This window comes from Pleuronectes platessa, chromosome 15, assembly GCF_947347685.1.
Source record: "Pleuronectes platessa chromosome 15, fPlePla1.1, whole genome shotgun sequence".
In the NCBI taxonomy this organism is placed as follows: domain Eukaryota; kingdom Metazoa; phylum Chordata; class Actinopteri; order Pleuronectiformes; family Pleuronectidae; genus Pleuronectes; species Pleuronectes platessa.
The window spans coordinates 396,509-413,443 of NC_070640.1; the positions used below are offsets into that span (position 1 = coordinate 396,509).

The 16,935-nt window shown below is 44.5% G+C and overlaps 1 protein-coding gene across 1 annotated transcript; it reads left to right on the forward strand.

Moving 5' to 3' along the window:
- Nucleotides 1-4,744: 4,744 nt before the first annotated feature.
- LOC128457084 (olfactory receptor 146-like) lies at nucleotides 4,745-5,707 on the forward strand. Its single transcript, XM_053441608.1, has one exon. The coding sequence runs from the start codon at nucleotides 4,745-4,747 to the stop codon at nucleotides 5,705-5,707; it is 963 nt and encodes a 320-aa protein (XP_053297583.1).
- The last annotated feature ends 11,228 nt before the right edge of the window (nucleotides 5,708-16,935 follow it).

Sequence of the window (16,935 nt, forward strand, 5' to 3'; positions counted from 1 at the left end):
AGAAATTGTTAAAATTACACTGTTTGGTAGCAATTTGTTGTTTCAGATTTTTCAAATATATCCAATCCATTAGAGGAAAGGAGAAACGGTTTAGGCCTCCAAATTTCTACATAAAATCAGATCATTTAATATCTTATTTTATTTTAACCTGACACAGCAGGGCTAATAGTAAAGACCATTTTAATACTCCACAAGTTACTAATTGGATTCGTAATATAAATTCAAGGATGAGTGATTCACTACATCACATTAAGGTGTCCTTTTAAAGCCCATCTCTAAGTACAGTTTATGTGCAAAGTTTTTCCTTTTCTTTCTCTGTTTGTATTATATTTAAGTCACTTACACCCATACAAAAGTTTCATCCGCGACTGTGGCCTTGTGAGAATGAGATAACAATGTTTTTTGTTTTTAGTCTGGTGAAGTTGCTGCTCCGATGAAATGAGCCCAGTGAAAGTTCAATAACAGCTGATCTGTTCTGCAATGCTCAGGTCTGTTTTATTGACTTTTATTAATTTTGTTTTGCTGGCTGTGATTCTTTTAATCACAGCTATGTTTTGGCATTAAGCGCTCCAGTTCCCCAAGCAAGCACACAGAACTTGGGAGACACAATACTGATACAGCCTGAAGTGCTAGCAACCTCTCAGAGCTACACCACACCCCCTCTCACACACTGATAAAGATCCTCTCGGCGGGACCTGCGAACCGACACCGGAGTTTTATTTTTCCTTATGTTTTCTATTTTCCTATTCATTTTTGAGCATTTAACAGAGTCCACAGTGTCAGAGGTTGATTTAGCTTTTTGTGTTACATTTTCTCTCTAAATCCACAGTATCATGCATGTGTTTTAATTAAATAAGATATGATTGCTGTGATTCCTTTAAATCACAGCTATGTTTAGACAATTATTTATCTATAATTGTCAGTTTTGAATTTTTGATTGATTGCTGTGATTCTTTTAATCACAGCTAGGTTTTGACAATTTTATAAATGCAATTGTTAGTTTAATCATTTTTGGTTTTAGTAGCTGTGATTCTTATATCACAGCTATAAGTTGACGTTTCATTTTTTTTTTTTTGTATAATTCCCCTTTTTCCTGCCCTTTGCCTTCCCTGTGATGTCCACACCTATCTGGTGTGGAAAGGGGGATTTATTGACATACACCAAACACATAATACATACTCATATTGATACACCACATATATTCCTTAAACCATACTCATAGTCAACACTTTATATCACACATCCCAGCTCCCTGATTCAGTTCGCACAGAGACAGTGAGTAGACCTTGGCCCACAATCTCTCCCAGACAGCACACTAACGCAGCTGCACTGATACAGCAACATTATCACCTCTGGTAACCACGACAACGGAGTGCACGTACGACATCGTCATCACGCGATATTCCAAGAGGATATAATCTATGTGCGCACTCTGTTTAAGCGTCTTTCTTCCTGTGCAGCCTCCTGCGTAGAACTAGAGACCCATGCATGTTCAATTGCTGGACACCGCGTTTTCCTGACCTGTGACCTCTGAATAAACTTGCTTAACTTCAACCTGAGAACGACGACTCCTCTCCTTTGATTTCCACCCGCAACAGGGGGAGGTCCCATTTCGGGTCCGGTGTGGAGAAAGAATGCTCTCGGAGGCTAACCCGAGTCGTAGCTTCTGTGTGTGTGTGTGTCGCCCCGTTTGAAGCAGCAGGTATAAATAGAAAACAACTGTTTCTGTGGAGCTTTGTTAGAAAATAGCACCGGAACGTGTTCCAGGACCCCCTCCGGTCTCCGGCTGCATTGTACCCGTGCTTGGGCGCTCGCTCAGCGGACAGCCTCTCCTGCGATGCCCGGCGGCGAAGCGGAGGTGGAGGAGGAGGGGGAGAGAGAGCTGCACCTCATAACTTTTGTGGCCCGTACAGACCTGCTCCACGCACCCCGAGCTGCACGAACCGGTGCCGGTCACCAGCAGCTCGTTGCCACCTCCGTCGCTCGCTTTAAAATAGACTCATACCCGGGGTTTTAAGTGCATTTCGCCGCAAAAGTTGCAGCAGTGTTAGCCTCAAAAGCTGTAGCCCCCCACAATCCCTTTGTCTGTGTGTGTGTGTGTGGGGGGGGGGGGGGGGGGGGGGGGCAATCTGAGGAGGGCTGTTTTAGACAGGGTAATAAGGTGCTGTTTTAAATGATCCTTGTGGTATTTTGACTAAAATATGTTACAGACATTTCATTAAGACCCCAAGGAACCATATCAACTGTGGTAAAATGGGCATAATATGTCCCCTTTAAGACACAAATGCCACCTCTTTCCCACCGTAGTAATGTGGACAGCAGGCTGCAAGCCAGTTTTCATCAATAAGAGGCGTCCTCCTAGCTGGTCACTGAACATTGTCTCTATGAACAGGCTGAGAGACGAGTGCGCAGGGACCTTCTACAAAGTGCAGCACCGAAAAGAGATGTTACAAAAGTATTCTATAACTGGACTGTAATACTGTGTGTCCACTCATCACCTGATTGGAGCAGCTCCAGTTGGTGGCCTGAACTAGCTCGCAGGCTAAACAATTTGCTTTTTTGTATCAGATTCATTAATGAATCACGAAATAATTACTTAAACCATTTTTCGATTTTGGTTTTGAAATTGAATATAAAAAGAATGATACACGGATTATTATCTTGTCCATTGCACTCACTCAGATCTTCTTTCCCTTTTATATCATATTGCCAAGCCCTGTCTACGCCTATACCGCAGGACTAGCCATGGCTATAGCAAAGCTCTAACTATGCCTGGACAGAAGCTCTAAAGGCCAATGTATGCTTCTCTGTTTTGACGGACACGGACAGATAGGACCGCCCTCTCCAACGTGGAACGCCCTCTCCGTACCTCTCCGAGGCTCCTCGGAGAGCTTTTCGTGCAGCTCTCATTTTTCTAACTACACGTCGAAATGACGGACAGCCCACGGATAGCACTTGGCTGTGATTGGTCCGCTAACGCCAGCATTTCGGAATGGAAACTTCCTGTTCCATTCCCTACATCACAATAAACCAAAATCACAACTACGACTCTATGATTAATGTGACAAGTGTGTTAAGCCAGCGGCGTTGTCCGGCTGACGGTGGCTGGTTAGAGCACTTACAGCATGTGTGTACGGTCACATACGGTTATAACGAACTAGGCTAGCCACCGCAGTTAGCATGGCTAGCCACCATGCTAACTGCGGTGGGAACAGCGCAAAAACCCACTGACTTTAATCCCACGGCTCATGACACTGTTTCTCAAACACCGTCAGGTTAGAAGCAAACACTTGGTAGTAGCTAGTATCGGCTGTCCGTGCTGACTGTGTGTGGAAGCTGGGGGGGGGAAGCTAGCTGCCTCCGTGTAGCTTCAAGCTGTTGCAGCTGTTGAATTAGCAACGCAGTTTGGAAACAACACCGGGGAACCGCTGCGCTAAGACACGATAACATAAGCATTATGACCCGCTGGGTGTCACTTTATTCAGCAAAAACTGTCGCGTCATCAACATCCTTTTTCTGTTACCATCGTTCACTGTGTGTGAGGAGCCGGGAGGACGTAAATAAACCAGCGTGGACTTCTTCTATATACCTCATGAGGTAGGCTTCTCTATGCTCGACTTCAGTTGCGCCATCTACTGTTCTGGCGGTGAATTGTTTTCACAACAAAAAGGCTCGTAGAACTATAAATCAAAAAGGGTCCGTCCGTCAGTCCGATCCGTCCGTCCGTCAGTCCGCAACGGACTCGGAGAAGCATACTGAGGCCTTTACTACGCCTATACCACCAGCTCTACACTTGGAGATGATCCGTCCCCTTACATGTCTGTTCTCTTTTATTCAGGATCCGTGAAACATTCCCTAGGAAATCAGTGAGAATGTTAACAAAACAATCCTGCATCGTCAAAGTCCTGGATCCTCCCCCTGATCCAGATCCGCACCATGTTCAACTTTGACCCACAAACAAACACACTCTACCCCCCCCCCCCCCCCCCCCCCATCCCATCCGGAAAACTTCAGAGTTCAGTGTATATACCTGAAAGTTGCTTAAGACCAAAACTACAAGAAGTTACAATATGCTAAAAAAAGTTCAAAACAAAAACACCGGTGTTGCTTTAAGAATTTTGTGTAAAAGAGTTGCATCTCAATATAAGTTCACTGTAATAGAATATTGACAACTTTAACCCCATTATTATTATTATTATTATACAATTTAAACTTATCTTTTGTGGACTTTGAAGTTCATCTAATATTAAGAGTAACTGCAGCATTCATGGTACCTTCAGGTTTTAAGAGGCAGAAGTCGTGTATATCATCATGAAGATTGTTTATGTTGTATCAAGTGTTCCCAAAGGTGTTGATAGTTGAATTCCCTAAAGTAGGGATCACATCAATATAAGACTATTGTTAACGTGCAGGTGGCTGTGATCAGCAGGGGCCGACACCAAAGAAGGCAAACTGACATCAGACTCCGAAGTATGTATCTAGTACTTTAAATCTTTATATCCTTTACCCTTTTTTTATTATTATTATGTATTTACTGTTATTCTTCATAGAGAGGAAATACGATACTAATATCATCTCAGCTTTCATTTTTCATTGTGATTTGTTCTGAAGCTAAAACTTCAGATACAAGCTGCAAAAGAAACGAGAAGTAAATCTGCTTACAAAGTACTTTAGCTCTGCTTTGTTGCTTTTCAATGTCCTATAAAAATAATGTGATAGGATTTGACTTTTGTCTAAAGTGACCATGAGAACATTGCTTTATTGTTTCAGGTTGATGGAGAACTCCACCTACAACAGCCTCATACTCCGGTTGGAGGGGTTGAATGTCTCCAATGAATCGATCTACCCAGTCTTTCTCTTTTTCTTTTGCTCCTATCTGTTTATACTGGTAGCTAACATAAGCATCGTGGTGCTGGTTCTCACTGACAAAAACCTTCACCAGCCGATGTACCTCCTGTTTTGCAACCTTCCATTTAATGATATACTTGGAAACTCCATCATGTTGCCCCGGCTGCTGTCGGACATCCTGCGTCCGCCCTCCGAGCGCCTCATCAGCTACTACGAGTGTGTGCTGCAGGCGTTCACCACGCACATGTTCGGCACCACCTGTCACACCATCCTGATGATCATGGCCTTTGACAGATACGTGGCCATCTGTAATCCTCTGCGTTACGCCGCCATCATGACCAGCAACATGGTGGTCAAGCTGACCGTGTCTGCCTGGGGCGTGGCCTTTGTTCTGGTGGGGATTCTGCTGGGTTTGACCATAAGACTGAACCGATGCAGGACTCTGATCACGAACCCATTCTGTGACAACGCCTCGCTGTTCAAACTCTCCTGTGAGAGTGTGTTTATTAATAACATCTACGGCCTCACGTTCACCGTGGTCCTGCTCTCAGCTTCTATCGGCAGCATAGTTCTCACCTACGCTAAGATCACAGTCGTGTGTGTGACCAGTAAGAACCAGTATCTGAACAGTAAGGCCCTGAAGACCTGCAGCACTCACCTGATGGTGTATATGATCATGATCTTTAGTGGAATGTCTTTTATTACTCTGCATCGCTTCCCTCAGTACTCGGACTACAGGAAACTCTCCAGCATTCTGTTCCACGTCATCCCCGGCAGCTTGAACCCCGTCATCTACGGAGTCCAGTCCAGAGAGATACGAAGATTCTTGTCAAAATTGTTTGAGCACAAGAAAATTTGACAAAAATAAGAGAAAACATTTCCATGTTTAATGTATTAGTAATGACAAACACACACACAATTATATATATATGTATTAATTGAGTTATGACTGTTCTACTGTACAAGATAGTTTAGTGGTGACATAACAAGGTCTCTATATCTTCCACAATATAATTCTAATTACAAAGATAATAAATGTCAACATCTCTCGTCTGCAAATAATGCAAATAATTCATATTATTATTTGGTGAAATGTAGTTATGAAAACGTGAAATGCCCCAGACACAAGTGTGAATTCTAAACATATAATAAAAGCTAAATTGTGTTTAAAACGTTTATTGTTATCAAGTGATATCGAGAACAGGACTTGTGTAAAGAGGATCTGTTCCAAAGATACAGACACAGTTCGAGATGCAGAAGGAAATTATGCAAATTTACTTTGTAAAATAAAAGATTGAACGATGCACGACCACATTGTTCTCAAATTATTCTGACCACTTCTTGATGTCACTTATCTTTTGTATTGTTAATGGGGGACTTCTTTCTGATCAATTTAACTTGGTTTCTATATCCCTATTATTTCCCCCAAAAACATACAATAACACACACATTTTTCACATCGACCTTTGCAGATCAGCTTCAAAAGTTAATCCTCAAAAAAACACCCACGAAATATCCCGACTAAATCCAGTGAAAATCCATTCAAGTATTGTGGTGTTATTTTGTGTTTTTTGAGCAGTGCTGGATAAATATGGGTCATTGCATTTGGATCATTTACACAATTTCACTGGTTTAGCTCGTTTTTCAAATCAGCAACTCACAAACTTTTTATTTGACCTTGTGGTACAAAACATCTCTGTCCTTATTTCTGTGAGAAGCTGGTCTAGAAGGCAAAGTGGAGATGGTAAAACTTAACTGGGACAACATAACCAGTTCACCCACCGTTCTTAAGAACATTGACACACCAAGATTCTGAACAAGTCCTGAAGAAGTTCTTTATTAGTCTCACAAGGGGGAAACATTCACCAACACATCTACACACACTGAAGAGAACTCTTACTCACACTGACAACTGTAAGACAAGCAGTTACTGTGGAGGAGGCTCGAAGAGAACCTCCTCCTGGACCAGAGGACCAATCAGAGCAGCCGAGGGCTGGAAGCTGATTGGTCCTCATGTTCAAAAGGCAGCAGAAGATGAAAAGGAAAGATAGATTTCAGTGCACATTATGTTTTTGATGCATGGAGAAAGTGGATGACCTTGAGGATCTGAAAGGCATAATATAAATGGAACAGGGCCAATAGGAAGCTGATTGTCCCACCTGCAACATCTTCAACTAGTCTGTGCTCAGTCTGTGGTCAGTCTGTGGTCGGTCTGTGGTCAGTCTGTGGTCAAGCTGTGGTCAGTGTGTGCTCAGTCTGTGGTCGGTCTGTGGTCAATCTCAAGCTCGACCAAGCTCCTGCACCCTTCAAGTCTTCCATCTTTGTTCTAGTGACTGAAACCAGTGGCCTCCCACCAGCCTGTCACACTGACATCACTCATCATTCAAGATTCAAGATTCAGGAGTTTTATTATCAAATGCACAGAGATAACATGAAGCAGTCGCTGGCAATGACATGCTTGAGTCGCAGGCTCTCTTCTAACAATGCTCAAGAATTAAAAAAACAAAGACAAAATTTGAATAAAATAGTGTAAAATAGAATATCAAAATTTTTAATATGAAATAAAATATATATATCTAAATATATATACAGCTGAAGAAAGAAAAAACAATAGTGACATTTTGTGCAATAGTACAAATATGTCACGGTGCTGGTTTGGTGGAGTTATTGCAGTCCAGAGGAGTTTAAAAGTCTTATGTCCTGGGGGATGAAACTGTCTCTGAGCCTGGTGCTGCCGGCCCGGTGCTGCGGTACCGTCAGCCAGACGGCAGCAGGCAATAATGTTTATGGCTGGGTGAATGGGGTCTTTAATAATCTGGCTTTAATAATCTGGTCCTCTATGGATGGTAGCTCCATCCTGGTGATGTGCTGGGCGGACTTCACCACCCTCTGTAGAGCCTCACGGTTCAGGGCGGTGCAGTTGCCGTACCAGGCGATGTTGCAGCCAGTCAGGATGCTCTCTATGGTGCACCTGTATCCTGGAGTCCATGTGGAGCTTCCGCAGCCTGCGGAGGAAGAAGAGCCGCTGTCTGAACGTCTTCCTGATGGAGTCTGTGTGATGGGTCCAGGTCAGGTCATCAGTGATGTGGACCCCGAGGAACTTGAAGCTGCTGACTCGCTCCAGTCCCGTTGATGGAGAGGGGGGTGTGTTCTTCTCCTCGTCTCTTCCTGTAGTCCACGATCAGCTCCTTCGTTCTGCTGACGTAGAGATGGAGGTTGTTGTCCTGGCACCAAGATGTCAGGGCTCTGACCTCCTCTCTGACCTTCTCCTCGTGGCCGGTGATGAGGCCTATGACAGTGGTGTCATCAGCAAACTGGACGATGGTGTTGGAGCTGTGGCCACGCAGCCCTGGGGGGCACCGGTGTTGAGAGTCAGGGTGGAGGATGTGGTGCTGCCGATCCGCACCGCCTGTGGTCTGCCCGTCAGGAAGTCCAGTATCCACTCATAGAGGGCGATGTTGAGCCCAAGGTCTCTGAGCCTGGTGACGAGCTTCAGGGGCACGATGGTGTTGAAGCTGAACTGTAGTCGATGAACAGCATTCTCACATATGTGTCCCTCTGGTCCAGGTGGGAGAGGGCAGTGTGGAGGGTGAGGGAGATGGCATTTGCAGTCGACCTATTTGACCTGTAGGTGAACTGAAGAGGGTCCAGAGAGTCAGGGAGGGAGGAGGTGATGAATGGTTGGACCAGCCACTCAAAGCACTTCATGATGATGGAAGTGAGTGCTACTGGGCGGTAGTCGTTCAGGCAGAGGGTTTTAGTTTTCTTGGGAACAGGGACAATGATGGTCTTCTTAAAACATGCGGGGACTACAGACTGGAGCAGAGACAGGTTGAAGATGTCTGTGAACACATCAGCTGATCTGCACACACCTTGAGAGCTCGGCCGGGGATCCCATCAGGTCCAGGTGCCTTGTGGGTGTTCATCCGGTTGAGAGATTTCCACACGTCTGCCCTGGATATGATGGGGGGGGGGCAGCGGTCCTCCTGGGCCTCTTCGATCTCCGCAGCCGGGGAGTTACTCTCAAAGCATAACAAGTGTTCAGATCCTCTGGGAGAGATGCAGACTCTACATCAGAACTACTGGTCTTGGCTTTGTAGTCTGTGATGGTTCTCAGTCCGGCCCACATGTTCCTAGTATTGGAGCCCTTGTAATGGGACTCCACTTTGTCCCTGTAGAGTCTCTTAGCACTGCTAATAGCACTCCAGAGCGCGTACCTGGACTTCTTGTATTCCTCCAGATCCCCTGAGATGTAGGCAGCAGTCCGTGCTTTGAGTTTAGCATGGACGTCACCATTAATCCAGGGCTTCTGGTTTGGAATGTTCGCACAGTAATCCTGGGTACGACGTCATCGATGCATTTGCTGATGTAGCAGATGACCGCGTCTGTGTACGTGTTGATGACATCATCCTGGAACACGCACCACTCCGTTGTGCTGAAGCAGTCCTGAAGAGCCGAGTCTGGTTGGTCGGTCCACCGCTGAATGGTCCGAGTCACCGGTCTGTCACGCTTGAGTTTCTGCCTATAGGAAGGCAGCAGCAGGACTGAAACGCCGATCTGATATGCCGAATGGGGGGCGGGGGAGGGCCTTATACGCACCCCGGAAGGGAGTGCAAACATGGTCGAGCATATGATCATGAGGTGCTCCAGGTCCGGAGAACAGCCTGAAGAAATAATCCTCACATCAGAGCACCACAGATTATTCCCCATGAAGCAGACACCCCCTCCCTTGCTCTTACCTGAGTTTGTTGTCCGGTCCTGGCGGTGAATGGAGACCCCCTCGGGAACAATGGCGGAGTCCGGGATCGAGGGGTCGAGCCAAGTCTCCGTGAAAACCAACACGTTACAAAACTTGATGTCCCGTTGAAACGCCATCCTGCTACGAAGTTCGTCCAGCTTGTTGTCCAGGGACTGGACATTAGCCAGAAGAATGCTCGGTAGAGGAGGCCGGTTTTCACGTTTCCTCAGCCGGACCAGGACACCGGCCCGTGACCCTTGTTTCCTTTGTCGTCGCCTCCGTGTTCCAGGTACGGCAGGTAAACAGCGCCATGGGTAGTCTCCTTTGTTTGTTGTCGGTGGAGGTGAAAAAGTGTTTTTTACCGTCAAACCGATTGACAGAAGTTGTTCTCTATCATATATGATGATAGGGCTCGCACCTGTGTCCGTACCTGATCATGCTGTGTAGTGGATTTATCAACCTTATTCCAACGCAAAATAGTCAAGCCGTTTTTTTAATGTGAGATGAAACATTTTATATTTTAATTTTCATGTGAAACGATGATGATGATGATGATGATGATGATGATGATGATGATGATGATGATGATAATGATGAATATTGAACCCGTAAAGATGAATCTTCAAATAACAGAAGATTTTGTTAAAGCATTTGAGACTAAAAACTCCTCATTCAACAGATGAAATGTTATAAAAGTTCAGACAAACAATATGTGTTTGATTGATTTGATGTTTGACTGTGGTTGGTGTGATTGAATGAAAACTCATCTTTTTTCTTTAATACATTTTCCTTGACAAAAACTTTATTCAAGAAAAAAATGTAACTGTTAGTTTGAGCTTAATGTAAGACTTATTTTATTTAATAATGTGTGTTGGTTTGATGAAATTTATAAAAATATATAAAAATAACCAGAAACAATGTAGTTTTTGAGAAACCTTATCTTCTTTAATAATAATAATACAATAACTAAATAATCTTCATTGTGTCATGTTGTTGTATTTGTACTTTTACTTGAGTTAAGTATTTGAGTATTTTCCCACTACATGATTTTGGTAGTGGGAAAATTGTGCAATTGTGGTGGCTGCAGAAAGCTTGTATTCAAAATAGTCAAACAGTGTGATTGACAGCTGGTACTGTCCAATGGGTTATATGGTTACTTCTGGTTTTATCAAACCAAGATGGCGCTGAAAAAAGTGTCAAACTGAGGCTTCAGCAGCCGTCAAACCGACGGGTGACGTCCTGGTGACGTTGATAGTTGGAAGGAAGGGATGAGATCGAAGGTGACGGGTACTCTGACATCACCAAACTCATTTTGTGTAATAATTACTACAAAATATGAGTAAAATGCCGGATAGAAAAAAAATGAAGTGATGACATTTAACATCCAAAGGTCAAAGGTCAGTTTCTCTGTGACATTATGTTTTTCTGTGATTAAACATCATGACTCAGGAAGTGAGGAGATGTGACCTTTATCTTTGTTTTCTGGACATTTTAATTCTTTATTTAGATTTTGCAACATTTTTATGAAGCATTTGAATGAATTTATCATCATTTGGAATCAAAATCTTGGTTCACAGAGTGAAACTAATCCCAACATGTGATGTGAAAGATAATCGTCAAATAGATATTCTCCTTAAAATACAAGCACAATGGATCATTATTATTTAACTGAGATCAAAGGGTCACAGATCAAAGCTCGGCTGGAATTACTCAGGAGGATCAGGTTCTGGAACTTTTTCATAAATGACTGTAAGTAAATACGCTCTGAGAGCAGTCGTAGTTTTAAACACCCTGGGTGTTAACCTGGGTATGAACCAGAATCACATGTTTAAGCATGCATGCCCCATCTTCAGATTCTCAGTAAATGTTCTATACATCTCTCGTCAGTTCTCTCCCCTAGGGAATGATCTCTGACCTGTTAATGGATGAGTATAGAACATGGGTTTTTGTCTATTAAGCACGAGGCATGTCCTTATGAATTCATCGTTTCGTTTACATGTTATTCGCTGAGACATATGCAGTCATGCACCTCTCAACCATGGGATGTGGGACGTTGTCATGGGCGTAGGCAAACTCTATATATTGTGGGCTCAACTCCTGCAAAGCAGGCTTCACTATTGGCGTGTGAATGTCTCCGGATTTCTAGAGTCCATCCGGACCTGTAAAAACTTCTGTGTAATAAACTTTAACTATACAAGCAAGTTCTGGGTCTGCGGAGAATTCTTCCTTCAGCATCAACTTCACCATCATCGTTCTCTCGGCTGCCCAAAACACATGATAGACTTGGCGTCACCAACTTCGGGCGTGCTGTGTCCTGCGGAGTCTCCAGGCCACTTCACACAGGGTGAGCATTTCTACACCTGATTGGACGCTGGTTCGTTCATTGTTGCTGTTTTATGTCTACACCTGGTCACACCGTTAATAAGAACCTGCTTTTGTTGACATGTGATGATGTTTGATGTTAGGAGTGAAGTGAAGTGAAGTTTTTATCCAATTCGGTGGCCAATCCAAACCAGACAGTTATTGATGTGCAGAGAACAGACTTGGTGACTGCAGTGTAGAGCAGGATCAGCAGCTCCTGAGGCAGGTTGTGCTTCCTAAGCTGGCGCAGGAATTACAATCTCTGCTGGGCCTTCTTGAGGATTGTGTTGATGTTGGTCTAGGAGATTGTGGATCCCAGAAACCTGAACGATTCCACAGCCAACACAGTACTGTTGAGTATGGTGAGGGGGTGCAGTGCTTGGGGGCTCCTCCTGAAGTCCACTGTCATCTCCACGGTTTTAAGCGTGTTCAACTCAAGGTTGTTTCGACCGCACCACAGGACCAGATGTTCAACTTTCGCCTGTATGCAGACTCATCATTATCCCGGATGAGGCCGATGACTGATGTGTCGTCTGCAAATTTTAGAATTTAACAGATGGGTCTCCTGAGGTGCAGTCGTTTGTGTAGAGGGAGAAGAGCAGTGGGGAGAGCACGCATCCCTGAGGTGCACCAGTGCTGACTGACCGGGTGCTGGATGTTATTTCACCCAGCCTCACCTGCTGCTTCCTGTCTATCAGGAAGTTTGTGATCCACTGACGGGTGGAGGCAGGCACAGTGAGCTGGATGAGTTTGGTGAGGAGGACTTCTGGGATGATGGTGTTGAACGCCGAGCTGAAGTCCACGAACAGCATCCTTGCATAGGTCCCTGGGGAGTCGAGGTGTTGCAGGATGTAGTGCAGCCCCATGTTGACAGCATCATCCACTGACCTGTTAGCCCGGTAGGCAAACTGCATGGGGTCCAGCATGGGGCCTGTGATGCCCTTCAGATGGGTCAACACCAGTCTTTCAAAGGATTTCATGATCACAGACGTCAGAGCGACGGGTCTGTATTCATTCAGTCCGGTGAACTAATGTTTCTTAGGGACTGGGATGATGGTGGAGCGTTTGAAGCAGGAGGGGACTTCACACAGCTCCAGAGATCTGTTGAAGATCCCTGTGAAGATGGGGGCCAGCTGGTCTGGGCCTGATGCCTTCTTTGTCTGCTGTCTCTGAAAGAGCTGGCACACATCCTCTTCAAGGACCGTCAGTGCTGGTGGGGAGTCAGGGGGGAGGGGGGAGGTGATAACAGGGGGTGCAGATGGTTGTGTGAAGTCTGAGTTGGAGCGGGTGAGAGGTGTTAATGTGGGGTGATCAAACCTGCAGTAGAACACATTCAGATCCTCAGCCAGTTTAGGGTTCTCCATGGGGCGGGGGGAGGTTTTCCTGTAGTCAGTGATGGCCTGCAGGCCTCTCCACACTGATGCAGGGTTAGCTGAAAACCTGTTTTTCAACTTTTCAGAGTAGTTCCTCTTTGCCACTCTGATCTCCTTAGTCAGTGTGTTTCTGGCCTGGCTGAACAGGATCCTGTCCCCACTCCTGAAGGCCTCCTCTTTGGCTTGACGAAGCCGCTTGAGCTTTGCTGAGAACCACGGTTTATTGTTATTAAAGATGCAGTACGTTTTGGAGGGGTACGCACATGCCTTCACAAAAACTGATATATGACGTCACAGTGTCTGTGAGTTCGTCCATTGATGAAGATGAAGATGAAGAAGCAGCCTCAGAAACACTCCAGTCAGTGCAGTCAAAGCAGGCCTGTAGCTCCAGCTTTGAATCGTTGGTCCATTTCCTCACAGTTTTCACCACAGGCTTTGTAGATTTTAATTTCTGCCTGTACCTTGGGAGAAGATGAAGCAGGCAGTGATCGGAGAGTCCCAAAGCTGCACGGGGAACAGAGCGATATGCATTCTTTGGAGTTGTGTAGCAATGGTCCAGTGTGTTTTTGTCCCTGGTGGGACACTTAATGTGCTGCCTGTATTTTGGCAGTTCGCGGCTGAGGTTTGCTTGGTTGAAATCCCCAAGGATAATCAGAAGAGAGTCAGGGTGATTTCGCTCCGTGCTGGTTATCTGGTCAGCCGGGTGCCGCTGTGCCTCGCTCACGCAGGCTTGAGGTGGTATGTACACGCCGACCAGAATGAAGGAGGAAGACTCCCGCGGTGAGTAAAATGGTTTGCAGTTTATGGAAATGGCTTCTAGCTGAGGAGTGCATATTTTCCATAGCACTGTGGCATCTGTACACCAACTTTCGTTAATATAAAAGCAGATTCCTCCTCCCCTCGTTTTCCCCGTTAGTTCCGTAACGTGGTCCGCGCGGTGGAGTTGGAAGCCCGGCAGATGAAGTATGCTGTCAGGGATGGACTCACCAAGCCAGGTTTCAGTGAAGCACAGGGCAGAAGATCCTGATAAATCCCTGTTTATCTTCTTTAGGAGCAGCAGTTCGTCCATTTTGTTGGGCAGAGAGCGGACATTTGCCCGGTGTAACGCCGGGAGCGGAGTTCGGAACCCCCGCTTTTGCACTCTAACCAGTCTAACCAGTCTAACCAGCGCTCCAGCGCGTTTCCCTCGCCTGCGTCTCCTCCAAGTTCCACAGAGAGCTGCTGCTCCTCCGACCAAAATCTCCAAAAAAGTGTCTGGGTCTGTAAAGTCCGGTGAAAGGGTTCGAGGAATGGAACGTCGGACATTCATGAGTTCTTCTCTAGAAAAAGTAATCGTAGAGGGAGTGCTGGAGACCGTACAAATCATGAAAAGCACGAGAGAGCGCAACACCGTGGCAGCCACCCGCGGAGCCATAGTTTAGAATAGCTACATTGTAAGGGTAAAGGCCGGCGCATGCTTCTGCGTTTTCATGGGCCGGCTAGCGCAAGAGCCCTTCCGGGCCCCTTACGTGCTCATGTATCTCTTCTTACGTGCGTCGCCCAATTTTTCTAACTAGACGGCAAAGCTACGCGAGCCTCACGCAGTCCGCAAGGCTTGTGATTGGTCTGCTTACTACATCCCGTCGGGAGTCGCATTTGCAGTTTCATGCCCCATAATACCAGCAGAAACAACGGAAGATTTAGAAGAACGAATATGGACCAAATAGAAGAGCGTTTGGCAGAAGAGATCCGGTAGTATGATCACTTGTATAACCCGTCACTGACTGGAGGATTTGTTCGCCAGAAACAGGCTACGAGGAGCTGCAGTGGCTTTGTAAATAAACAATCCACGAAGAAGAAAGAAGGCGTCTCTAAGGTCGTCTTCGACAAAAAACATTACTCCGCATAGTGTTCTGGCGCGGAATTGCTTTTTGACACGCGTAACGGTTTGACAAGCATGAATGACAAAGAGTCCTGCGACACAGCTGCCTGAAAAAAAAGCCCTCAGTGAAGGGCTGGTAGTATGGGCCATGAATCCTGGAATGTCACCTCAGGCCAGTTTAATAACTGGAGATTGTAGAATAAAAAATGCGATTGACTCTTCCCACTCTGAACATTGTTGACGAACAGTGTTTGATACAGCTCTCATTTTAATATTTACATCTCGTTGGTAGCATAAATTTTAAAAGAATAAGAAGAGTAACAGCGGCAAAAAGTATGCTTGTGATTTGACAGGGCTCTTGGGTTGTGTGTGTGTGTGAGTGTGTGACAGAAATAGCCATATCTCAAACAGTGGTGTGTGTGTGTGTGAAAATATTAATAAAAAAGCTTTTATGATTGAATGAACATATATAGGTTTTGTTGAGAACGGAAAATGTGATAACTTATAAGGACAAATATTTTGTTCTATGTTTTTAAATCAACAATAAGCCTAAGAGGATTGACTTATGAGCTCTTCTTAAAGGGGACGTAATTAAACAATGAGTCTCCTGTAGGAGAACTTAGAAGATCATGTGAGTCTGCCTTTCCCTCCCTCCACTCGTCTCCACTTTCCCATGTGCCGTGTGTGTATGTGTATATGTGTGTATGAGACAAGACTCTCTCTCTCGTGCAATAAAATCAAAGTGTGGAGAGAGAGTGTTATAAACTCCTTTAACAAATAACAGGAATTGCATTTGAATACTTTAGAACAGAGAACTAAATAGAATCTCAAAACAAAGAAAAGAGTGCTGTTTAAAGTGATTATGCAACTTTAACATTTGTCTAAATATTAAAGGAACTTTGACTATTAAACAAGTCAGGGTTTGAATTAGGAAGTATATGATTTTGGTTAAATTAAGCAATAATCACTGAAAGAGTTTTTTCTTCAGACCTCTCTTCAGCTCCCCTGAAAGAAAGAGCTTCTATGTTCAGAGAAGAGGAAGCAAGGGTGTGTGTGTGAGAGTCACTCTCGGTCTCTCGTGTACAGATAGCGCTCCTCGTCTCTCCTGTATGGAGCATTAACATTTTTGTGTGAGACACAGCCTCACAAAGTTGATGAAATAATTCTTTAATGGGATTTAGTTTAAGCTAAAAAGACAATTGGTTTGTTTGTTTGTGGGAAAGCGGGATTGTGCAGACAGTATTAGGAAATAAAATTGCTAAATTGAATTGTTTGATTGATTGATTCAGCTAGATTGGATATGTTTGTAGTTCAAACAATTATTTTATTGATTGAACTTCCTTTGTTTCATTTAGGTTTCATTAAATTCTAAAATGATTAAGTCAGAGGTTTTATTTGGGAACAAATTGGGTTTAATTTGACATATTTGGACTTTAAATACTGGATAATGATAATTTTGATAGAAGGAGAGATAGTCAGAATTCTATTTTAAGGTGATAATGAAAGGAAATTGTTTGCATTGACTAGAGAATGCATCTATGCTTGTATCAAGTGTGCCAAACATCTACTCTAAGGACTGGTATAAATAACAAAAACATATCTGTTTTTCCTCAGTACGAGTGACACATAAACACTGTGGAGTTATTAATATAGCCCTGAATAAATAATAAACCATTGAGAACTTTAACGGTGTGGCCTAGGGGGTAGAGTGGTCGCTCTCCAACTAGAAGGTTGCCGGTTCAAACCCCACCCCA